This window comes from Lichenostomus cassidix, chromosome 1Aa (genome assembly GCF_008360975.1).
Source record: "Lichenostomus cassidix isolate B80296 chromosome 1Aa, HeHo_3.0, whole genome shotgun sequence".
Taxonomy (NCBI): domain Eukaryota; kingdom Metazoa; phylum Chordata; class Aves; order Passeriformes; family Meliphagidae; genus Lichenostomus; species Lichenostomus cassidix.
Window position 1 is genome coordinate 2599092 of NC_139480.1, and position 26469 is coordinate 2625560.

General features: G+C 46.6%; 1 protein-coding gene across 2 annotated transcripts in view; it reads left to right on the forward strand.

Moving 5' to 3' along the window:
• PLXNA4 (plexin A4) overlaps positions 1-26469 on the forward strand; it is a 415027-nt gene that overhangs the window by 271726 nt on the left and 116832 nt on the right. For both annotated transcript variants that reach the window (XM_085082004.1, XM_085082012.1), the window contains exon 5: positions 3822-3922. In XM_085082004.1, coding sequence (XP_084938130.1) covers positions 3822-3922 — 101 coding nt within the window. The remainder of the gene's footprint in view (positions 1-3821; positions 3923-26469) is intronic.

A 26469-nucleotide genomic window follows, 5' to 3' on the forward strand; every position in this document is an offset into this window, starting at 1 on the left:
TGTCCAAACACTCCTGGAGCTCTAGCAGCCTCAGGCTGTGCCCATTCCCTGGGGAGCTGTTCAGTGCCCAGCACCCTCTGGGGGAAGAACCTTTTCCTAATATTCCTATATTTTTATAACATATGGGATAAAAGCCCTGAGAACAACAGCAGTCTCCTCTTAAATCCATATATTGCTCTGGCACAGTGAGGCCAAAATGTCAGTGAAGCTGTGACAGCTGCAGGAAAATAAATTGGAATATAAATCCAAACTGGCTCCTAGTGCCCCAAAATGAAGGATACTTTGCTTTTCTAATCCTTCTGAATCCCTGTTATATCTGGACAACACTCTCAGGCACATGAGAGTGCCTGAGAATTCTTGGATTGTCCTGTGCAGGGCTAAGGATTGAACTTCAATGATCCTTGTGGATCAATTCAAACTCAGGATATTCCAGGATTTGATGATATTTGCTGCAAAATGTTGAATCCAGGTTCCACTCCCACGAAGAACCAGAGGTAGGGACCCTCAGCAAGGTTGGGAAATAACCTTGAAGATTTTGTCAGACTTCCCAAGGATGGAGAAGGAGTGGAAGGAGCAATCACAGCCTGGTTTGTCGTGGAGATTTCAACCTTCAGCACTGCCTGGTCCCTTCACCCCAGTGGATAATGGCCAGGCTCTGTAATTGGGAGGCTGCAAGAACTTCCCTTTTCCTGATATTTTAGTGGCAGCACAAAAAGCTGGCTGTTCCCTGGAGGGACACAGTCAGCTCTCAAACCCTTCAACTTGGAAAGCTGAGCTGAATTAATTACAGTTTATGCTCCGAAAAGGAAAATAAGACCTCTGACGTACCTTATTTGCTTGATGTTCTTCCTCTTTTCAGCAGACGACCCTTAGGTGGCTTTTCTTTCAGTCGCTGCTCCTTTGTTTTTTTGTGGTTTCTTTCTGCATTAATTGGAAGGTCTGACACTTCCAGCCCAAGACATTTATCAGCGTGGTACAGTTTTAATTAATCTCACAATAAAGCTGCTTGAGGTGAACTTGTAAAAGGACTTGCAGGGCAGGAATAATGCACATGGTGACACGGGAGACATTCTGGTGGGCTTGACAGGGTGTGGGATGTGGGATTTGGGATGTGGGGAGCTCACTGCACATCTCTGTGGTCTCTGGGACAGCAGCACAAGCCAGCTGTGCTCCTAAAATATTTTGTGTGTCCCACAAAATAGACCCAAACACACTGAAAAGAAAACATTTCTGCAAAGATGAAGATCTGGGTTCCCAGTAGGTTCCTCCTGCCACTGGAATGAGCTTGAATATCCTTTGATGGCTAATTAACTAATAATAATAATAAAACCTACAGAGATCACCTTTTATCTACTCCTTTCATAGCAATTTGCAAAAGAAATAGCATATTTCAGTCCTCTAGGACCTCTTTCTTGTGCATATATCAGAGCCACAAGTGGATTTTGACTCTGAACATTCAAGTCTGGGATCACCAGGTGTTGGAAAAGTTCATGTTCTGATCTAAACTTCTTAACCAAGGCTCATTTCTATCAGCCAGGTGTAAACTGGCTCAGAAATGAGGTTGGATGAATCTATCTAGAGCTAATGAGGATAAATCAAGCAGCACCATATGTCAAACTCAGGGTAGTTTGGGTGGGAACTGCAGAGCCAAACCCAACTGTTCTCACAAAATTCTAATTGCCAGGTGGGAATTGTGTCTGGATTGAGGAATGGCAGATTTACAGTCTTTCAAAAGTGAATTATCTGCCTCTTCTTCAAGTCCTCTGGTGGCCACAGTGCTGACATGGCCAAGCTTGATGTGATTGAGATTAAATAACTCATAATATATTCTTCTCAGGTGGAAATAAGAGTTGGGAATGGCTGACATAATGAATTATAATATTTCCACCTTTTGGTGTCTTTTTGTAAATAAACCTCTGTTTTTGGAATTTGGATGCAACACAGATTATCGGGTTCAACAAGTCTAATTGGGTGAAACCCTGAGGTATAAAATTTATACTTCAGGAACAGGTGATACCTTCTTGATCAGAAGCTTAAAGAAGGTGGAAAAACCTCATTCATGGCCAAATCATCTTAATTTTGAAACTTTTTGAGAGAATCATAGAATCACATAGATTGGAAAATACCTTTGAGGTCATAAAATCCAACCATTAACTCATCACTGCCAAGGCCACCATAATGAGAGAAATCTGAATTACTCTCTCCCTCGTTTATTCTTATAACTTTTATTGCTCTGTGGTTTGTCCTGATTATGTTTTTATGCTCACGGCAAAAGATTCAGTTGAGAAAAGTGAGTTTGTGATGATTTTTTTTTTGAGGTTTTCTCCTCACTTTCTCACTTCTTCATTAAAGGCTTTCAGTAGCTGCAGTTGGTTTCTCTGGGTGACTTGGCACAGGCAGGGTGCAATGGTAAATAAACCCCACCGTCTTTCTACCTGAAGTTTTCTAAAGCTTCTGCCACTTGCCAGAGGCAAAACTGTGCATTTGCAGCTTTTGCTTACAGACTAACAACTACCACGTGGGATTTGTGGACAGGGGTGAGAAAAACAATTTCTGATACAAGTAGAAAAGGTCTTCCTATAGAGCTGGAATTTTGCCTGATATATATTTATATTAAAATAAAATAAATTAAAAAAAAAAGGAAGCCAGTTTTTGGTTCATTTACAGACGAAATCAAGATAGATCTTAGTCTGTCACTTCACAGCTCAAACTCTCCTGAATATTGCGCCAAGTAAAAAATTGTCCCTGGGATCCAGGTGTGTTCCCTCATCATTTGTCAGGAGTAACTGTTGTGCAGTTTAGAGCTGGCAGTTCTCAGTGGTGTTTCATCAGGATAATACCACACTCTATCATCTGAGGGAATAAACTCTCCCTGCTGACAGCAACTGGGGTGAAGACAGCAGCAATTGACTGGATATTATAGAGGCTCTCTGAAGCTTATTCAATGGAAAAGAGACTATCAGGTCATTGGGCCCAAATTGTGTGTTTGGCTTCAAAAGCTCTGAGGGGCTTACAAAACCTAAGAGGAATCAAAAGCGCTGGTCTGTGAGACAGGAGGTCAGGCTGGGCAGTCCCTCCTGCCTTTGAAACCTCTCGCTGAAATACTTTAATTAAAAAGGAAAAATAAAAGAAAAATGGATGATAAAATGCTGTGTTTTGGCAGTAGATGGGTGTTTCAGGTCCTACTCTGATTCCTTCTGAGCTGCAAAAGGAGACTACAGCAGGAAAATAACCAGACTGGTAGCCTTTGTCCTTTTCCTGCTGGGAGCAACCTCTCCAGGGATGGGATGAGCGATGGTTGGAAAGGTGCAGAGGCAATGGGGAGTGGGGCTAACACATCCCAGTGGTGGTGGCAGTGAGGATTGGCAGCGCAGGAGGTCACAGGAGGGAGGCAAAGACATCACAAGACCTCAGTTCTCACAGGAAGCCAGAAAACAATGGGTCACTGGAGATATCAGTGAGATCCAGGGAGTTCAACTTGCTGCAGATCTCCTGTTGTTCAGTTGAAATGAATGAATTGAATTTCAAGGTACCACATCCCCACAGCCTGCCCGATTTGCTGATTCCTGGGAAATCCAGCGTGTGAAGTCATTTGGGAATGGATGAAGGGCCATGGGGAAGAGGGAGAGGCCACAGGAGATGTGGAGCAGGATCTGGACAGAGATTGCACCAAGCTGAGCTCTGGAGCAAACTGCATCCACATCCCCCTGGCATGGATGTCCCTGTGGGAGCACAGGCCCCAGGGGAAGGGGACAGGGGAGGTGGCACCTCCATCAAGCCGTTTTGAGAAGCCTGACAGGTTGTCCCCTTTCCTCCTGCAGCTCACCAGGGTGCCTGTGGAGTCGTGCAGCCAACACGAGACCTGCAGCGAGTGCCTGGGCTCGGGAGATCCCCACTGCGGATGGTGTGTCCTTCACAACACGTGAGTACCTGCTGGCCTTGTCACTGTCCCTTCCCCCAAAACCTTCCCTCATAGTGACACAGACAGGGGTGCAAAATGCTGTCTCAGTCCCTGGCTGAGCCAGGTATCTCTGAAAAGGTGTCTGGGACTTGCTGGGGGGGACTTGATTTAAGTAAGAAGAGGTTTTTGGAAGACAAGGGGAAAGAAGGGTGGTAGAGGCTGGACAGAGCTGCTCCACCACTGGATCTTGTTTGCTGACTGACCAGGAAAGCCTAATGGGCTTTGAATCCAACCCTCCAGCAGCTCTTCTCTGAGTGACATTTACCTGGTGGTTTCCATTCCTTAGGGGAATTTGACCAATAGCCCTTGTCTCAGCACTTCCAGCTTTCCAGTGCTGACCTGAACCTCTCCTCTTCTGGACTTGTCATGATCTCCATCACCCTTGGAGAGGAATCAGATCCCTGTAAGCAACATGGGATCCACTCCAGGTTGTTTTAATTGGGACCTTATGGTTTAGCAGAAGGGACCTCATTTCACTCTTCCATGATTTTGTTGTACTGGTTTATCCACCACCTCACAAAGATTACTGGATCCAGGTGTCCCCAGGACTGGGATATCAGTCCATTGGCTTGTTTTTCCTTTTTAATGATGGCATTGATCATGAAGTTGCCTCTCTGCAGCCTTTCCCTGAGTGATCTCCTGCAGAGAGCCCTCTGCCAAAATCATGGAGAGGGAGGTGTCAGCTTGGCTGAGCTCCTGGCTGTGAGTGGCAGCGAGGTCTCATTTGCCAAGAACTTCTCAGCAGACACAGTGGCTGGGAAGTGCAGGGGATCTGTCTAACCCAGGTCTCCAGCTGAGAGTGGCTCTGCAGGGTGTTGTCACTCCGAGCCTTGCAGTGTCCTTGGCAGGGTTTTTCTGAGGGGCTCTGTCCTTGCAGTGTGTTGGTCTTCTCACTCTGAGTTCACCTCTGAGTTCTTGCTGCGTTGAACACTCTCTAGGTGGAGACAGGGATCCAGTAGAAGTGATAGACTTTGCTACCTCTCCTTGCTGGAACAGAAGGGAGCAAACCTGGACCATATTCCAACCTTCTGTTGGTGCTCTGAATGCTCTGCTTCTGTCAGCTTGTGTGACCCTCATCCAAAACCACGACAGTCTGCTTAATTTCAAATCAGATCTGGGGGATCCATCCCAAAACACGTCCAAAAATGTGACTCATGCTCTGGAATTGTTCAAGAGAGCCTTGGCAAACCAGTCCTGGATTGTGGTCTGGTGGGTAAGAGCCCAGAAAACTTTGATGCTGCTGACCTGAGGATATTTCCATTTGATACAGAGCTTTATGTTGTGTTCCCATCCCATCTCACCCTGCAGCCATCCTACAGGACACCTTGTGTTTTGCTGTCTCTGAAGGGACAGCACAGATACGTGCAAGCAGCACAGGAAAGCATGAATTTGTTCATTGATTGCACCACAGCAATGCTGGATATTTCATCTCCTTCCATCCAGGGCCAGTGGCAACAGGCAATCAATACATGCAGCAATAAATCCCCAAAAGGGGAGAGAAGGGGCAGAGACAACTGCAGAGAGTGCATTCTGAGGAGTATTGGAAATTAAATGGAGGGTGATAGGTGGAGTTAGCAGCACTGACTTGGTTAAAACAAAAATCCCTGTGCAGGGTTGATGCTTCAGGGAGAAGTTTGGCTGGAGTCTGGCTGATGGCAGCATCCCTGTGCCCTCCTCCCTCTGGCCGTTTAACCTCTGTTTCCTTATCTGCAAAAGAAAAACACCTCTTATTTATGCACCTTTCGGCAGGGTCACTGAGATTAATTCCCTGTGGGTTTTTTTTTAAGCACTTTGAAGGCAAATGTTATCAAATCCCACTTCAAATCAGTTCCTTCCCTCTAGTTTTCCTTGCAGGTAAGAAATCTGATTTTGAGTCCTAGTTTGGAAGGGCTTTTCAGTGCAGCCTCAGGTGTTCCTCTCTGGGTCTCAGTTTCCTCACCCTTTTGGGCAGCCCTGAGAGCAAAGGAGCCAGCTACATCCCACTGAGGTTTTGGCTGCACAGGATATTTAGTGTAAGGATAACAGAATATTGAGTCTCTTATCAGAAATTTTTGCACATCACAACCCCTTAAGATTCATTAACAGAGTTTTCCTCAAGTGAGATACGTCATCAACAGCTCCTGCAGGAGGATCCCTGGGGAAACATGCCATAAACATCTCCCCTCCTGGCTGCTTTCTCTCCCAGTCAGGATTCCCAGGGGATTCCCAGTGCAGGGCTGGATCCAGTGATGTGGAAGGGATGGAGGAGGCAGCTGGGCTGTGCAGGAGAATCAGATTTGTATGCTGTTCACTCCTCCTCCTCCAGTATAAACCATCAAGAGGAGCAGTGGTGGACTGGGCTGGATGAAAACTCCCCAGTGGGTTGCAGCATTTTTTTGTTTCTCCCACGCCCATCTCTCTTATTTGGGGATTTTCCCTCCAAGGCCTGATGCAACCCCTTCCCCAGACCCTATTTCCAACCACCCTCATCTCCCACCACCCCAGAGATCTGGGCAAGGCTCCCCATCCATCTTTTCCCAGCAGAGCTGGGCTGTCTGCACCGAGGGCAGCGTGCCAGGGCTCAGGAATCGATTTCCACAGCTCTGCTGTCCTAACCTTACACCGAGAAACTCGAGTCCTCTAAGAGAGAGAGACAGACAGACCCACAGACGGCTGCAGGAGAGAGGGGGGGAGGATTGATTGGCTTCTGCCCCGAGAAGAGGAGCTGATGCAGAGCAGGTCACCGGAGCTTTCCACCTCCCTATCTTTACCCCGATCTTGTCCCTCCTCCCTTTCCCAGCTCTGCTCCCTCCCGGGCTCTGCTCAGGCCTCTTTAGGCAGCAATGAATCATTTACTTGGTGTAAATTGTAAATGTGGCTCTCGGGGGCTGGGGGTTCTCCCGGGGAGGGTGAGGGGCTGGGGAGGGACCAGGCTGCACAGCCACGAGCTGGCACTGGTGGCTGCTGCAAGGTCACAGCAATATCACCAGCCCAAACAGGGGCTGCAGAGAGGAGTGAGAGCAAAGTTTTCTGCAGCCCTGGAATGAATTCAGCAGCTTCCTTCTGTGTCAGATGCAGCACTGGTCAAAGATTCCATCCAATATCTGACCACCCCTCTAATCCCCTCGGAAAGTTACTCCTGTCTCATCCATATCCAAACTGTGACCCTCCTCTTCCTCCCACTCACCTGCAGAAGGGCAGAAATAGCTCAGGCTCTCTACCCCCAGAGGAGGGATAAACCCTTCAGCAACTGAAAGAGCCTTCCCTAATTCTAGATTGGATATTGGGAAGGAATTCTTCCCTGTGAGGGTGGGGAGGCCCTGGCACAGAGAAGCTGTGGCTGCCCCTGGATCCCTGGAAGTGTCCAAGGCCAGGTTGTACAGGGCTTGGAGCAACCTGGGATAGTGGAAGGTGTCCCTGCCCATGGCTGGGGGTTGAAATTGGGTGATTTTTAGCGTCCCTTCCAACCAAACCATTCCATGATTCCATGCACATTGTGGTCATTGTGCATGTGATCACCACACAAGTTTTCAGTCCCACACAGTGTCCCTGGGTTGTGTTTAACCCCCCAGCTGCCATAAGAATGGGAATTTAGAGTGGAAAAACAGAGTCCCTGTAGGAACAGGCAACATTTTACTGCAGGGAAATCCCCTGCAGGGTGCAAAGTGATCCACCCCAGGCTCTGCTCTGTTAGTGCCACTCCTAAATTTGTTAGTGCCACATTCCTAAATTTGGCTGTGCTGCCTCATTTCATCCTCATGCAACATCCATCTAACTCCAAGAGGGATAGCTGAACACACACAAGCTGTCCTTAAGGGAGGATTCACCCCCAGGCACCAACCTCCTTCTGCTCTGGAATCTGCCCTTGCTGGTCTGGGGACTCCTTGGCTGGCAGGTCATTAATTGCAATCAGGGAGGAAAACAGTCTCATTTTCTGGGAGATCTTGTGATATTTCAAAACTTTTTTTTCCTCCAGCTTGCAGCGGCCAATTATTTTCTTAATAAGAAATGTTCTTGAAAGCTGTTCTGGAAGGGACTGATTCCATTTAGTAATTGGAGAATGATTCATTTAGACTTCGGAAGTTCTCATGTTGGGGGTTTGATTTCAGTTTTTAGCAAATTGCTTAAGATTTCAAAATAAAAAGTCATTTCGACAGGAAGCATTAATTTTTTATTTTTATTTTTTCGTTAGAATGAAACACGCGGGCATCTGTGATTTCCTTCTTCCCCAGAAGTCTTTAGCAGCTCTAGGGACTGAGCAAAGCAGTCAACAAGCACTGTTGGTTTAGAGGAGCTGACATTTGCTGGGGAAGGGAAGAGGGATTGTTTTAGCAGCTCCAGTCTGTCCTGCTTGGAGATCTCAGAGCCAGGAGCTGGCTGTGCTCCCTGCGCTCCTCTGCTCATCTCTGAGGAGCTGTTTGTGTCCTCTGTGTGTCCTTCTGGCACCCAGAGCCTCCCCAGGGCACCCAAGCTGGCTCTGCTGAACAAATGCCAGCAGATCTGCTGCTCCTCAACCTTGGGAATGGAAGGTTTGGCTTCCTGTAGGCATCCTCACCCCATGGAAGAAGCAGTGATATAAAACTCTCAGATCTGGACCGGATCAGTTCTCTTCCTGGATCCCTGTGGCTCTGGGTTAGCCAAAGGATGGCCAAAATCTGCAGCACACAATTCCTCAGGTGGAGCTGGCCTGGATGAACTAGATGAAAAGCCTTAGGAGAGATTTTTTTGGTTTCCCCACAAAAGGCCAGCCCTGGTCAGAGGGGTTTTATGGCATCCTCTGTCAGCAGACAGCCACCCCAAAGTCTGGGCAGTGATCCTCCTCATCCTCCTGCTCTCCACACCTTCCCATCCACCACAGCCTCTTGTGTGGACAACTTGCACACCCCGAAATTACAACTCTCCTTTTCTAACACAATATGGAGGAAAAAAGGCACTAAACTGTTGCCTTTTGGCTGGTAAAATATGATGCAGACGCAGTAAAAAAAGGGGTAAAAGGGTTTTAGCTCGGTGTTTGAATAGGATTGTTAGTGCACAGCTCTTTAAAGGTGGAACACACTGAGTTGCACACACACTGTATAACATGAATACAATTTTATGGACCTTGCAAATTAGCATACCTGTCTAAAATCCCCCAGTAAGAAATTTAATAAATGAAGTAATTGTCCCCCTATTCTAATCACCCCCTTTTAAATGAGGCTAGAGCCCAGTTTACAAAATTTGTTCCAGAGAGCAGGTTTCAACCAAGGTTGAAGCCTCGAGTTTTGAGATAGTGTAGAGCTCTCTTGCCTCCTACTGTGAATATTTGGTCTTTCTGCCTTGCAGAACCCCAAAACTAAGCTAGAATATCAGACTACAAAAGTTACAAACACATAGGCTAAGGGAACAAAGATTGTGAAAAGGGTACAGAAAATATAAAGGGTATGAAAATGTATAAAAGGGTATATAATGCGAGAAAGGCAGACAGCATCAAACATCAAAACAAGCTTTTTTCTAGTGATTACTGTGCAGGGGGAGGGAGGTTTGTTATCCATCCTCCGACTCACTGCCAGACCAAGAGAAAAAAACAGGGAGAAGTTCCAAAGTGCAGCTCACAGTGTCTGGGCTCAGCAGGTAACCTGATGCGCTGCCTCTGGCAGAGCTCATTGATCAGCCCTGGCTTTAACTTTCTTGGTCAAAGTCTTCTGAACCACCAGAGAGTCTCGGGTAACCTAAGCTGCCTCCCCATGCTGCAATCAGACCTTTTTTGAAGGGTCTCTCTCTTGCTTGACTTTCTGCTGTCTGAAAGCCTGAGACTGTCTTTCAGACTGAGGGATTTTTTTCTTTCTTTTCCCCTTCACCTCTTCACTTTTCCTTCCCAGTCTCTTGCTCTGGTGCTGCTCCTGGAAGAGGCACTGGGAAGGGCTGTGTGGGTCAGGCTTCAGGGACAGCAGGGCAGGAGGTTGGAAGATCACACCCAGTCCTGAGTTTTAATAATCAGTCAGAAAAAGAGATTTCCTGACTCTTGCAGGTATCCTCAGCTGTCCCTGCCTTCTGCTCCCCATGCTGTTTTGTCCCAAGATGCAAACTGGAATCCCTCCAATAAGCCAGCAATTTACAGATGCACTTGCCAGGAATGATGAAAAAGTCACAAAATCAGGGAATATTCTGAGTAGGAAGGGACCCACATGGATCATCAAAGTCCAGCTCCTGGCCCTGCACAGAGCAGCCCCAAAAATCACACCAGCTGCCCGAGAGTCTTGTCCAAACACTTCTGGAACTTTGGCAGGTTTGGTGCTGTCACCACATTCCTGGGGAGCTTTTTCCAGTGCCTGACCACCCTCTGGGTCTCATAATCATAGTTAGGACCACTTTTTAGAGGAAAATTTTTCTATATCCTTTCCTGTCTTAACATTTTCCTGCCATGGGTCAACTCTTGAAGCCTTCAGATACCTGGAGATTTGTCCAAGGTACATCATAATTGTCTAAATCTTCCTGGAGATGGAGCAGCCACATTGAAAACAAACAATTTCCAGCTCAAATCTTGTTTTTCCTTGGAATTCTGTAGCCAGCTGTGCTGTGCCTCCCCATCAGAAGGGAGGCTCATAGCTACTTCAGTTCTTAAGGTGAACAACCTTTTGTGTCTGAGGTATTTGTGGACATTTCTCACTGCCATGGAGATTTCCAGTTCTGTGCTGCTGCATGATGGGCAGCAATGCTAGGAGGGGAAGTAATTCCAGGAAATGAGAACTCTTTTATTTGGTGTGAAAGTCTCCAATCATTCGTTTGGCAGTCAGGAGTGGCAAAGGCAGGAGTGAACCAGCTGCCAGGATGTCTTGGTTTGGACTCCTCCGGGCTCACAGCTGGCCTGAGAATTCTTCCCACCTGATGGCAAAGGAAAGTGGAGTCATCTTCCCAAAATTGGCCTTGGCACAGAGTGAGTCCCACTTCTTCCCAGGCAGTTATGGAAACTGGAGCCGGTAGCAGCAGGGGGGATCTGGGGAGTGACATTGGCCTCAAAGCCTCCTGCCCTGAGCCCAGGGAATGTCTAATCTGCCTGCTGAGGTACAGCTAAGTGCCCATCCTTTCACACCTTTGGAGCTGAGGAAATAGCCCCGAATGTGACAGCTCTGCAATGGCCTTTTGAAATGGGATCGGGGCTCTGAGCCCAGCGAGGAGGAGGGAATTCTTGGGACTGGGAGAGCATGGCTATTGATGGTGATAAAGCCCTGAGTGAATCCGAGGCTCCTGGGAATCCTTTCTCTCTACAGTTAACATCGAATAAACCCCTCTGAGAGGAGCAGACAACCCCTCGTCCTGCGGAACTGACCCTCACTGCATCCATCCCCTAAATGCCATCGTGTCCCTTTTGGGATCACTCTCCCCGCTCTGCAGGGCAGAGCTGTGCCCTTCACAGGTTGATTATCTCTTTGGCTGTACCTGCCTGAGGCAACTCGGGGACAGCACTGGGCACTGTGGGCCATAAGACGCAGGCGTGTGGTAAATGTGTTTTGATAACAACCTTGCGCTTTGATTAGCTTATTTTGCCGGAGGGCAGTGGGGAGGGGTGGGAAGATAATTAGTTTGTGCAGTGGGTTCCAGTAGCAGCTTTCTCCTCGTGCAGCCCTGTGAGTTTGGTGTCCTACTTGGGATTTGTCTCCATCACAGGAACATCGGCAGCTCAGGTTTAGTGCTGCAGGAAGTTCAGCCTCTTCAGGGGAAGATCTCTGCGTGGAATTTCTATATATCCCACTGGAGATATCTGAGGAGGGAACAGGGACAGCTGTGTGGCCACCCTGAGCAGCCTTAAAAATCTTAAAAATCAGGTGTGCACTGGAGCTGAGATGCAGAATTACAGGGATTGTGACATGAAGGAGAATTCACTGACTTGAATTGCAGCGTGGATGTTGACAGAGACAGCAGGGAGATTCAGTCCTCAAGAAGCAGCAAAATAAGGAATAATTCAGGTGCTTAAACACAGACATACCGAGAATATAAAGAGACTTTGAAATATAAGTGTTTGTTTACGCAAGGAGTTCGATTCAGGTGTCTAAACACAAATATATCAAGAATATAAGGAGACTTTGAATTATAGGTGTTTTTATTTACACAAAGAATTCGATTCAGTGGTCCATCCTTGCTGTGTGCTGCAATTGGGGCACCTCAGGTGTGAGATTTTCACCTGGGGCTGCAAATATGACACAGAGCCTGCTGGAGACCTTTCCTCTAAAGGATAAAATGGGGGTCTGAGGACATCTCAAGTGTGTTTAGACCTCTATATGCTGGCAATAAAAGCCTAACCCCAGTTTGGGATGTCCTTCTCCCACAGAGTCTCAGAATGGACAAAACTCCATAGGTTTTGCAATGTGACCAATCTCACTCCTCCCACAAATTTTAAAGTCTTCCAATGCCCTAATTTGCAATAAAGCAGGGCTAGGCTTTAGTGTGACACGGTGATTGTCAGGGAATATGGATGGGTCAGGGAAATGTCTCGGTCTCTAGGCTGTTTGTAGGGAATCTATCGCTCTCTTTTAGGGAATCTGTCTTGCTGTCAGGAGCTCCCCGGTGCCTCTGCAGCCAACGAGCTGCCAATGAGGGAAAATGGCACATCAAACGAGCCTTCCCCAGGGTGGGGAACATCGGCCTTGCACTGCCACTGCTGCTGCTGGGGCATTTCATCATCCTCCACCCCTGACAAGGGTCCGAAGGGAATGCAGCAGGGGAGGATCTGGGAAGAATTCCTCCTAAAGGAAAGTGCAGCAAACCTTTAAGGTTTGTGTTTATCCAGAGTCGATCTCTCCGTGGATTTGCACACCTTCCACTATCCCAGGTTGCTCCAAGCCCTGTCCAGCCTGGCCTTGGACATTCCAGGGATCCAGGGGCAGCCACAGCTTCTCTGGACAACCTGTGTCAGGGCTTCATCACCCTCACAGCCAAGAATTCCTTCCCAATATCTTCAGTTGCACATTGCCACATTCAGTGAGCTGCCACCAAATCTCTCCTTGTGCCACCAGCACATCTGCCTTCAGCCCTTAACTCTCCCTGTTGTTCTTACATCACCCTGCCCTCCACCCCAGAGGTGCAGGGGCAGATCCTTTCCCCTTTGGCTCCTGTACCACATAGATTTTCTCTTTTCTTTTGAAATTTTTGGATGCTTTTGGATACAAGAATTGGGTATTTTTGGAACAGTCTCCACAAGGAGGTCGTCGCAGCACAAAACCTGCCAGAGTTCAGGAAGGGTTTGGCCAATGGTCTCAGGCACAGGGTAAGATTTTTGGGGTGACCTCTGCAGGGCTAGGAGCTGGACTGAATGATCCTGTAGATCCCTTCCAACTCAGAATTCCCTTCCCAGCAGAAGTGTGGTCCTGGAAGGAGGTTCTGAGAGTTCACAGGAGCCTCTGAGCTTGAAGCTGATTCTCTCATCCTGCTTTGGAGCTTTATTTTGTGGGGGATCCTCCTTGCTTTGCTCTGAGCAGAGTCTCTTCACCCTAACCCCAGAACATCTGCATTTCTTTTGTTTGGGGAGTGCATCTGAACTACTCATTGCCCTGTTTTCCTGAACATCTTGTCTTCCATCATTTTCCATGGGTGCAAGAAACCAGGATATTCAAAGAAAACATGTTTTCTTGCCATCCTCTGCAGGGGAGGCCAAATTCCTGGTGAAGAATGGAAGTGATGGCTCTGAATTTCTCCTGTCCCAGCTATGGGCTTTTTTTGGGTGCTGTAGGGACATGGGGCAAACATGTCACAGCAAACAGCTTGGCTGTGTCTCATAATTAGCCCCTGTTAATGGAAGGAGGGGAAAGTTTCTTTTTATTTCCCTCCAAAATTTGCTTCCCTGCCTGGGAAGCTGCACCAGCAATTTGTGTGTCTTTTTGTTTGTTATCTTGAGGCAGAAAATAAAGAGAAAGTTGAGGAAAAGTTGAGACAAATTTTCTGAGGAGGAGGAGGAGGAGAAATGCTGAAGGCTCTGCTGGGACAGAGTGGAGGAGCTGGAAGATGATTCTGCCTAACCTGGATGAAGGGAATTGAGAAGTCAAGGAAGTGGGAATTGGTGTGGGCTGAAGGACTGAGTGACTGCTGTATGACAAGATCTGGGACAGTTTCTTCTGGCTGGAGAAAACAATTCCTGGACCCCTTGGTACATCTAGAAAGGAATGTCAGCATGATCCAGTCATTACAGAATTTTCTTTAGTCAAGAGAGAGCAGAATTAATTTCCTTGCTCTGCCGTAGTACTTTGCATGATTTAGGACAAATTACTTAGGATGGGATTTATCTCATCTGCTGCTTGGTTTCTCATCTCTGCAGACAGTGAAGAAAAGGACTTTTCCTGAACATTCCTCCTAACCCTGAGGTGTTTAAGGCAGTGGAATGAATTGCCCTCTGGAAGTGCCAGTTTCTTCCAGCAGCTATTGAGGGACCTTAAATGGTGATATCAAACAATGCCCAGCTTCAAATTACTCCAACTCTCAACTTCCCTGTGTTTTAATCCCTTTTGTTTGTAGGACAGGAGTTACAGTTCCTCATCTCATGGGTGGGTGTGAAATCCTAAGACTTTAAGCACTTTGGGTAATGAATGGATTGCAGAAGTCCTGTAGGGAGCTGGATGTGATGACTGCAGGCTCCCAGACTGTAATATAAATATATATATTTATATCTATTTATATATATATAGCAGATATGAAGCCCGAAAATAATAATTTCATCTCACCAATGGCTGAGTGGTTTTGGGTTTGTTTAATTAGAGCAGAAGGAGGCTGGGCAGACATGACAAGGTGCAAACACATATGTAATTCCTCGATTATCCCAATGAACACCCTTCTGTTAGAGCAGGGTGGCACCAGAAGGGTTAAGGCAGACAGGAATGAAGCAAAAACCCTCCATGTCTTGCTTCTCCCTCCCATATCTCATTCCCAATGCCTCCTGCCCCTCTGCCCTAGGCAGTGTGGGAGATCTACATTTTAATTGAGACATGTGAAGAAAATAATCTCAATCTAACTCAATCTAACTTCCCATGCCTGGAAGGCTTCTCCCTTGTTAGCTTGGTGAGATTCTAAGTGCACGTTTTGGGGTGAGGTGTCCAACCTGACCTTGGATGTTTCTGTGGATGGAGCAGCCACAGCTTCTCTGGGCAGCCTGTGCCAGTATTTTATCAACCTCACTGTAAAAAAACTTCTTAAATCCAATCTAAATTTACCCTCCTTCAGTTTAAGACCAGTTTTATTGAGTTCCATGTATTAATGAAGCCTCACTTGTGTGGCTCAGAGCTGAGGTGAGGAGATGACCACAACAAAACCAAACCCTTTTTATCTTTCACACCCAAACCTTCCCCACAAAGATGTGTTTTTTCTGCAGACTTTCTCAGCTGCAGCTGAAGGACAGAAACCCCCCTGACCTGTCCTTCCCCTTGGCTCCCCAGGAGCTGAAAACAGGCAGCAAACACCTCCTGTCCCCAGCACCAAGGGCTGCCAGCCAGCCCTGCCAAGGAGCACTGGGTGATTTTGCACAGGGTGAGAGGGCAGGATTTCAGTTCAGATAACATTTGCCTGGTTTGTCTGCGTCCAGCCCCCTCAGCTTGCCTGGCCTGATAAGTTGTTATCACAGCAGAGCATCTCTGAGCTGTGGCAGGGCCAGAGGTGGCTTTTCTGCAGGTTGCCCTGGCCTTTTTCCACCCAGCAGCCCTATACAGGCAGCCAGTTAATAACAGGAGGAGGAGGATGTTGGGATGCTTGCCAAGAGCTTTAGCTCTGTGCTTTTCTCAGGGAGAAGAGAAAATGAAAACATGGATACAAGCAAATCAACCTGATCCCTTCCTCATCCTCACCCAGCCCCAGGCCTGCAAACAAGGTCACAAATAACCTTCAGTGTACAAACAACCCAGAAAGCAGAATGATTTTTCCATCTTGAGGCTATTGTAAAATTTATTTCAAGGAATTGTTCTGAATTTTGCAGTATCTCTGGGCAGGGTCTCAGGGTACCTGGACATGAAAGAGATTTTCTGTGTGGTGGAGAGTTAATTCTTACCAGGATTATAGGGAAACAGTGAGTCTCTGTTCCTCTTTCTGCTCTCAGGGACCAAAGAAAAAAAAATGACCTGAAGAATTCCCTCCTGGCTTTATCCCATGGGAGATCATAGAATTATACAATCCTAAAATAGTTTGGGTTGGAAGAGACCTTAAAGATCATCCAGTGCCACCCCCTGCCATGGCAGGAACACCTTGCACTATCCCAGGATGCTCCAAGCCCTGTCCAACCTGGCCTTGAGCATTTCCAGGAATGGGGAATCTGGATTAGGATCCAACAGGGACGGTGAGAAAGGGAGGAGAGTGGACCTACAGCATAAGCTCATCTGTCCAATTGACAAAATATCATTTGATGGCCTCTTGAGCTGTTCAGGAGCACATCAGTCCCGTTATTGAGTGTTATACTTAATCTGCTATTGATTGGGGTGAACTGGAGAGGATAGCATTCCCCACTTCCCCCATTCCCAAATTAAAAAATAAGAGGAGAAGTAAATGCTTTGACTTTTTCATTCTGCCTGGATGTTTAGGGAATTTACTGCTAATAAAAAAAAAAAAAAGAAAAACCCAACCCTTAAGCGTGAAAACATGCATAGAATGAATTATAGCAAAATCAATTAATACTAACAGTATCTATTAAATATTGCACTCTGGAGCTTTGCAGGAGTACATTGCTGCTCTGATATGATCATGACATCATTAACATAATATAAAGAATCAAAAAATCAATAGCTTGCTGAAGCCCAAAATTAAGGCCAAGCAGTGTTATAGCATATCTTTAAACATCTGAAATAGCAACTTGTCTCTGTCATGTACAACCCATTTGCAGATGAAACATCTCTCCCAAAGTAGATGAGAATTTGTTGGCCTGCATGTCACTCCTGCAGCTGCCCCTTTGGGATATTTTGCATGAAGTTATCTCACTTTTTCCAACCCAAACGGAGCAGAAAATCTGATCAGGGTTACTCTGGCATAACCCTGGAGGGACTCCAGAGCAGGCCCAGGGTCACTGCCCTGGTGGACAGGGTGACAAATCTCTGTAGCATGGGAATGTGGACCAAGTGTCTTCTCCTGCTGACTTGATTTGCATTTTGCAGTGTTGATGTTGTGGAGGTTCTTTTCCCTGGGTTTCCAGGTTAGGACACTGCAACTCTTATTTTTACACTGAGAAAAAAACATAAATAGAGATAGGAGAGGATTTCAGAAGGGCTGAAAGGGCTGGAAGAGACTGGCGTGGATCTGCCAGGATCATAAAATGGTTTGGGTTGGAAGGGAGTTTAAAGCTCATCTCATTCTACCCCAGCCATGGCAGGGACACCTTCCACTAGCCCAGGCTGCTCCAAGCCCTGTCCAGCCTGGCCTTGGACATTCCAGGGATCCAGGGGCAGCCACAGCTTCTCTGGGAATTCATTATTTGGCCTCACCACCCTCACAGGGAGGAATTTCTTCCTAATATTCAAATTTGGTGGCAGGTGAACATCTCTGTGTGTTTCTGAGGACAACTGGAGAGACTCCAATGGGAGAAATCCAGTGATCCTGGGCCATATATGATATATTTATAACAGAAATTAAAACAACTCCGTGTTTATTACGTAATTAGGCACTGGAAGACAACTACTTGTGCTGCAAATTTATTAGGTTATAATTTGGTTTAGGCCAGCTATTGCTCCTTCACACAATTCCTGGACATGTTTGGGAATTAAACAGGTCAAGGAGGGTTTCCACAAGGTGTTTTGGAAGTTAATAGAGTTTAATTACGAGGCTGTGATCAGACCATGTCATTTAGCCCTGGGATTAGGGAATATTTCCTGGTATTGTTCAAGGCACTAATGGGATGTTGCCACAGCTCCCAGTTGCAGGGAGACAGTGGGAGGAAAATCCTGGAGGAAAGACACAGGCTGTTAAGATAACAGCCTAAAAATCAACATTTTTATGGAGGAATTTTCTCAAATGCAAAGCCAGGAGCAGAGAAACTGTTTCAGTGCATTAGTTAAGAAAACAGAGTGTGAAAAGTTGGTGAGGAATAAGGAAACCTTTTCAAAGAGTGGGAGCAGACACAGGAAGGAAGATATTTGCTGCCAGTTAAATAAAAATTAGACAAGGAAGAGGTTTTAAAGGTTGAAACTCATTGTCTAAAGGTGAAGTCATAACATGCCTTTATCCTTGGGAGGCGATTGGATTGGAACTTGATAAAATTCAGGTTAAAGCATCAAAAATCAATCCCAATGAATGTCCCTTTTAATCAAGGCGCATGGAAATAGGCAATCAGACAGAATTAAAGATATACTTGCTCCTGTGCACAGTCAGCTTTAAATGAAGATGCTAATGGGATACACAGCCTGAAACCTCGATAAAGAGAAGCTCATTTATGGCATAAATCACCCAGGAACAATAGAGGAGGCCAAAACGATAAAGGAAGGGCTTTCATGTTAAAGAAAATGTAAAATCAAAGGAAGAAAATAAGGTCAATCTGTGCACAAGTGACAAGGTGTCCCCGGGGAAAGGCACGGTGTTAAGGCTGCTTTATTGACCACTTGAAGGCAGTGACAGTGACAGTGACACGCTGAGAGAAATACAAAAGGTTGGGAGGGCAGAGAATGTGGTAATGAGAGGCTTCAAGTGGCCTCGTGTGCGCCGAGCAAATGTCACCACGCTTGGAGCTCATACCTGTAACGCCAGGAGAAGAGACACAAATCTGGATTTATCCTTGATTTACTCCCTGGATGTGCTGCAGGACACAGATATCAGTGCATTGTCCTGACCACGTGGTGCTCAATTCAGTGTCCTGGAGAAGCTGAATAAAAGAAATAAATAAAAATTACGGTAAAGTTTCAAAGCGGAAACAAAATAAAATGGAGGTACCTTGTTAAAAGGAGCAGACAGAGTGAAAAAAAAGGTACAGTGCCTCCAAGTATCCTGCATAAAAACATCATATAGGAGGCTTGTGAAATTATATGACCTGTGAAAAAAAGACCTAAAGATAGTAAAAGTGAATGGAAAAAAAAAATTAAAATACCTACTTAAACAGCAAAGTCAAGAGACGCTATTTAAAAGTGTAAGTTGCACTCAATGGAAGAAAAAAAAGAATCAAAAGATCACTGACTCTGGGGTGTGAATTGCAAAACAATCATCAGGCAGCCCACATAGGAAACACATTGCTAACCTCATAAAAATAAATGATTAAAATTTAACGAGGTTCCCCCGGAAGTTTACTTTCCAAAGGGCACAAGCTGTGTGAAGTGGCTGCTGCTGAAGGCTCAGCAAAAAATGCTTTTAAAGCAAAAAAGTGATGTTCCCTGCAAGATCTTGGGAAGCTCTGGTGTGAAATTGCCACGTTGTTAAATCTGCTCTACACCTCATTGCTTCTGCTGGCCTTGATGGAAGAATGAAAGGTGGAAAACTTTTTGTTTTTTTAAAAATCAGACTCCTGAAGGGCCCAAGAACTGGAGATTAAACCATAAAATTTGAATTCAGGTTGTGGCTGCCCCTGGATGTATCCAAGGCCAGGTTGGACAGGGCTTGGAGCAAACTGGGACAGTGAAAGGTGCCCATGGCAGAGGGATTGGAATTAGATCATCTTCAAGATCCTTTCCAAGCCACCATTCCGGGATTCTATGATTCTATGGAATATTTTTTCTCCCCTTAATTTGGTTGAGCCGTGATTAAGAATAGATTAATAAAAAAGCACATGACACGCTGGGGGAGGGCGGTGGGTGTCACGAGTCAATTAATGCTCTTTAAATAAATCCAAGTCCATGTGATAGGGATGATGTGGTTAAGACAAAGGAATTTCTACTTTTCCCATACCCAGGAATCTCAGCTATGCTGTCATGGGACAGGAAGATGAGTCCTTTGATAGATTAGCAACCAGTTCAAAGGTGGGAAATAAAGACCATGAATAAAGGGTTATGATGGAGGGAGGGAATATCTAGGAGGGTCCCATGGGAATGTCTGCTGAGGGTGTTCATAAATGAGCTAAAAATGGGTGAAGAATGAAGCAGAAAAGGTAATTGGTGCTGGGGAGAGGTTTTCAGGGTTGTCAGAAGCACACAAGGAGAGATTGTGTGACTTGGCAATTTTCATCTTAAAAGAGAGATGACTGAGAGCACCACAATAGATCCAGACAATCAGGAGTGCAATGAAGAAAGAGAAGAGGGGGATGATTACTGCCCATTTCTCATAACACAAGATCTGGGGAACCTTAGATGAGATTATCGAGTGGAATATTAAAACAAACAGAAGAAAGGACATTTTCATATAGTGTATCATTCATCTGTGCAGCACTGAGAGGCACATTATGGAGGCCAGGAACACAACTGGCTGGAAAGCAATTAGACAAATTAATGAAAGAAAGATCTGTTGAGAGCTGCTCAATACAATGACATCAGTGCAGGCTCCAGGGCAGGCAGTCCCTTGCCAGTGCTGGCTGGGAGCTGGGAGCTTAAACAAAGAGAATTTTCACTTTATTATCTTTGTTTTGTTATTTTTTTTTTCTGCTCTTGGAGCTGGAAAATGAAAGAATGGCTCTATGGATGTTTGGGCTGAGCTGGTGCAGCCATTTCTATGTTTCTGCATTTTCAAGAGCCTCTCCAGCACCAGTTTGCACTCAAAACCTGATCTGTGTCCTTGTCATTCCAGCTCCCAGCACTGCCCATTGCAGCTCATGTAGAGCATGGTGACCACCTTGGCTTAGCCCATCCAGCCACAATGAACCTTTGCAGACACAAAGAGCCACCAAACTGCTCTTCCCCCTGCCCAGCACACCTTGGAGGTGACTCTGGCTCAGATTTTGGCAGGATTGGCTGTTCTGCTCCTTGGGGTGGTGTTTGGCCATTTCCCTGTGCTGCCCAGAGCAGAGTTTCTGTCCCATTCAGCCACCCCACAGCTCTGCTCCCAAATTCCCCCTCACCAGCTGTGGATTTTGTTGGATCACAGTCCACACTGAATTGTGTTTGATTAGCTCAGTAAATCCAGGAAGGGGAAGCCAAGATTGTTGCAGAAGCCTTTCAGCAGCAACAGCAGGGAGTCCAAATCCCCATTAAAATGTGTGTTCAGCTCATCTCCACTCACTCATTTTTGCTGTCTCCCTCCATCCCCTCCTTTGTTTCCCTGCCTTTGATTTCAGCTGATGAAGTTTGGATCAGTGTTGTCATGCTGGGTTTATTATGAAGTGGTCTTTTCCCTGCAGACCAGGCATCAGGATTCCTGGTTTCCATTCAAAACTCCAGCCTCAATGGGCAAGCAATGTTTCTCCTGTGGATCTCAGGTTCTGCATCCTAAAAAAAAGTGACTCAAAAGTTTTGCTCCCCACTTTGGCTCCCCAGGCATTAGGATTCCTGGTTTCCATTTAAAACTCCAGCCTCAATGGGCAAGTGATGTTTCTCCTGTGCATCTCAGGTTCTGCATCCTAAAAAAAAGTGACTCAAAAGTTTTGCTCCTCAGTTTGGCTCCCCAGGCATTAGGATTCCTGGATTCCATTTAAAACTCCAACCTCAATGGGCAAGCAGTGTTTCTCCTGTGGATCTCAGGTTCTGCATCCTGAAAAAAAAAAGGTGACTCCAAAGTTTTGCTCCCCACCAGGCACACAGGGAGGACATGTGTTGGATTTATGGATTTCCTTTGGATGTGTGAGGGGGGCATTGCTTTAAGGATGGATTTTGAATGACAACTTTATCCGCTCATCTAAACGATTCCAGCGTGAGGTGTGTCAATGTCACAGCCACCAGCTGGTCTAAAATTCAACCTGCCAGTCACGGTGACAAGGTCGTGAGAGATAGGAGGGTGGAGAAATCCCTGAGCTGAGCTGCAAGCAGTCTTCAGGGAATTGCTGTATGGATCTTTCTGGACCTGAGATTGCTCACAGGTTTGAGAAAAACCTGATTATGGATGTCATGTGAGAGCTCTGGGATGGGTTGGTGGGTGAGATTCTGGTCAGACTGGGAAGAGAGAAGGAGTTATTTTAACAGGATAAGATTCTTGTGCCAAAGAGGGATCTGACTTGCTGCTGGCTTCTCTTTCCCAGCTACCTCCAGACATCAACTCCTCGATGCTGAGGATCTCCTTTCCTTGCGTGTGGTAATTGCCAATGATCTGAGGGGGAAAGTAAGGAAAGAAATCTATAAAGAAAACACAAACTGTGTTTGAAGGGATGGAGAGAAGCTGCAAGGGAAAAAAAAACCAACCAGCAAGATGGAAATAGTCAGGGACCACCTGAATCACCCAGCATCCCACAGACCCTCCAAGTGGTAGCAAAGATTTTCTGCCTCTGTTACAAGAAAAGCTCCTTAGCTGGGGTGATTTTCTCAGGATGGATCACGATTCTTGCTCCAGAGGAATTAAGTTATTAAATATCTTTAGAGCTCACTGAGTCTCTCTCCTGCCTCCACCCAGGTCTGTGTATGTGTCACTGCAAACTGGCACTGTCACTCATCAGGTGTCAGGAATTCTCTGAATTTTGTGTCTTGGGCCTAGGGAAGGAATTGGGGCTGCCTGGGACTGGCTGAGCATTTGAGTTTGTGTAGAAATCCCTAATTCTCTCCTTTACACACCTGTGAAATCAGAGGGAACAATTCAAGGTTATTACAGAAACGCAAGAAGTAAAATTCATTTTTCGGGGGCCGTTTAAGAGCAGAGAGAGGGACATTCCTGGGTGGGAATAGGGATTTTCTTGTCACAAAGTGCTGGTCTGACTGCTGCTTCCCCAGAGCAGCCCAAACAAATCACTCCATGGGTGCTGCACATGCTTTAATTAGATATTGAATCACTGCCTAGAAATGAGGCCCAACGTATATCTGAGGTCAGCATCTCCCACCTGCTGGGCCTGAGCTGGCTGAGTCCATGCAGGCAGAAGGTCTCTACCTGCCCCTGACCTTCCTCTAATTATTTGGAATCCATATTATGGACCTTGCTGCACAAGGCAGCCAATGCCAGGTGTTAAATTAATAAGCTGAACCAGGTTTTCTGATCAGTGCTCTGGGCTGTTTGCCATTCCTTTTTCTCCTCAACATCTGATGAAATAACCCAGGGCTTTGGTCAAAAGTGTTTTGTGATATTGATAGCACTTTGGAAGTGGTGGGTATTTTTCTTACTGGGTAAGGAAGTGAAAAAAGCAGGGAAAAACTGATCAAATCATGGAAATCATAGTCAGAAAGTTGATGTTGGGGGAGCAGAGTGTGTAAAGGTGATCAAAAACATCTACTGGAGGCCTGGTGCTGTTAATTTGTAATTCAGGTGAACTGAAAATACAAGGAGATGTAGTGCTGGAAGGATTTTAATCCATACTGGCACCCATTCAGCCGAGGGATGAGCAAGGACAACTCCCCAGCTGCTGTCCAGGAGTCTGAATAAAACCCTATTTACTAGCAGGCTGAGGAACACCTCATCATTATGGCCAAAACAGCCAAATCCCCATGCTGGGAGGTGAAGGAATTACCAGATTAGAGGAGGAAATATCAGTGTGGGACAGGGATTGTGCAGAGTGGCTCACTGGAAATGAACTGGCAACAACCTGTCACCTGAGACTGCCACCAGGGAAATCCCTGACATGGGCTTTCATTTGCTTGTGGAGTACTTTTCCTAATAGAAGAGGCAGCAACACATCAATAAGGCATCCAGGAGGGGACTGGAAAACATCCTGGAGGAGATGCCTGGAAAACACAGAGCAGAGGGAGTGACTTGGGATGTCAGTCCCAGGTTCAGATTTTTGGGGTGAATGACTAAGAGGGTCCCAAGGAGCTGCCACAGGCAGAGCTGTTGGGCTGGGCCTACTGTGTCACTAATTTGCTGATTTTGGGGACAGATTTTATGGCTGAGTTGGTTGGGGTTGGAAGGCTCTGGTGTGTTCAGTGTGGGTTTTTTGGAATGGTTGGCCAGCTCTTCTCTTTGGAGGAAGATCCTGTTGCTCTCACCCTGCAGAGAATCCCATGGGGACTTTCCTTTTGGATTCAGTGATGCTTAAGGGTTCCTCCCATCTCAGGATATTTTATGATTCTATGATTTTATGCTGCTTCTGGCAGCAACAGTTCAAGGTTGAACAGTTCAAGGCAGAGCATCCTCCCTGTGCACCTTATCCTCTGCTGCACAGTGACTTTTTTTTTGCATCAGGACAGGAGATAGAGGACAAAAATAATTCTCATCTCCACCTTGAGAAAGTCATAGTTGAGTAATATCTCAGAAGTTCATGGATATCTCTGTTTCTTACATTGAACAGCCTCATTTTGACCTCTGTGCCTGCTGCAAACGTGTTAAAAAGAGCAAACACAAAGATAAGAGAATTTCTGCTGGAATGGAGAGACGGGAAAGTTCCAGACCCAGCTTAAAGGTGGCAGGGAGTGAACCAGATCTTCTGTCCATCCATCCATCCATCCATCCATCCATCCATCCATCCATCCCTCTATTCCACTAGTATACCACACATGTGTAATAATCCTGATTGCAGCAGACATCTATCTGCAGGTATCTCTCCACTCCTTCATCACAACAGAAATTCATTCTGAACACAGGGAGAGTTATTGGTGTTGTGTGGATGCTCCAGTAGATTTTTTATTGCTCTTGCCAGGGAGATTGCAAACCCCCAGCCATCCCAAGGCTGCTTTTGCTTCATCAATTCTTGTGGCTGCTTAATGCTGATGCTGTACAGTTTGGCAGCCTCCATTAGGAATGGTTTTTCCCATGATATTAACAGGCAGCGAAGCTTTGTGCTGATGGATAAAGCCCGGTGTAAAACCTGATTGGAATCAATCAGAGTAATTGTCTGGATGTGTGGTGGTTAATAGGAAATGTCCTGCATATTATTGGCTGGTTTATACAGCACAAGGATTAACTTGCTGCTGCCTTTTGTGGCTCACGTCCTCTCCTGAGCTGCTGGGGGAGGTGATGGATCTGTTGGGAGCCTCATGGAGCTTGGGGAGAGTTTGGATTTGTCCCAGTGATTATTCTGCCCTTCTGTCTGTGGCTACCAACTGGGCAAAGGGCAATTCTCAGCCTGTTCTGTGAGTGATGCTGAGCCCTGAGCTGGGCTTGGGGGGCAGCAGGAAGCACAGAGCAGGAGCAAAACTGGAGCAGAAGGTCTCTGAGCGTTGTGTGTGCTGCAGACTCACATGCTGGTGATTAAACACAGTCCTGAATCCAGCCAGGCCAGCCTGGTGTTCACACAGCTGACCTGCCAGGCTGTGGGAGGAAATGTGAGGAGAAACCCAGCAGGAGTTTGCCATCCCTCAGGATCTGAGTGCAGAGGTGACCTGGGAGGGTTGAGTGTGAGCAGACATGGTGTGATCCACGCAGGGACCTCAACAACCACCCTGGAACAGGCTTCAGGGACAGCAAACACTGTGAGATGCCACTCACAGCCCAGGAGGACCCAGACTGTGTCTGCCTGATGAGACACTCTGTGATTCTGTGATCAGACACTCTGGAGCTGAGCTAAACCCTCTGGGGCTTCAGGAAGCAAATAGACCATAGCACCTGGCACAGTTACACATGAACTGGGAGCAGCTTGGTTTTCCAGCATCCTTGTATTCTGAGAGGGGAATAAAGCACATGAAGGTCACAGCTTCCCCATGGAAGCATCTTCCCAGTCTCCTGACCTGGGTGCAGCATCCTCTGACCTGCACCTGTGCTCCCAAATTCTACTGAGGGTGTTTTTGGTGAGGGGCTGTGACCCAGGGAGGGCTGGGCTGGCTCAGGGCAGCTCTCCCTGGGCACCCTCTGGATGTGAGGACTCAGCTTTCTCCCCGCCATAAGGACTGGGCTTTTTTCCCCTGCTCTGTTTGGGAGAATTTGTCATTAAAAAGGTTGATAAATCCCCACAAAGCACAGAGGTATCTCTTGCATGTCATGAGTAAGGGGCTGACTCTTGCCTGAGGTCAGGAGTAGTGCCTTTAATTTAAACCCAATGCTGGAAACTTCTGAATCCCTGGAAAGAGATCTTTCTTGCCAAAGAGCAGGAGGAGAGGGACAGCAGGATTTGGCCAGGAGAGGCCAGAACCTGATGGCCAGAGCCCTGGGTACCACCTGAAGTGCAGCAGGCTGGGATGTGAATGAAAGAGCTTCCTAAGCACTCCTCTCTTCCCTCAGTGAGTCGAATACTATTAACCTTTAAGGCAAAATTATATTTTGTGCCTCTGGGAAGCAGTAACATTTCACAGAACCGCACTGGGGAATCAGGTAAACAATTGTTAACTCTCTCCAGCCTCATTTCGAGGCCTTTTCGGGGCAGCTGCTTGAGCAAAGCCTGCCAGGCTGAGGAGGTCTCTGAGCTCAGGAACCCCTGAGATGGAAGGGTCAGCTGGAGATCCTCTGTCCCTGACTCAGCCTGAAGTCCCAACTTTTCTTGGGTATTTAGCTGAACCCACAGTCCTGGCACAGAATTATGGAATCCCAGAATGGTTTGGGTTGGAAGGGACCTTAGATCATCCAGTTCCTACCTCATGCCATGGGCAGGACACCTCCCACTATCCCAGGTTGGGACCAAAAGCTCTGCGTTGTTATTTTGCCAATTCCAAGGTCCACACAGTTGTTGGGAAAGAGATTTG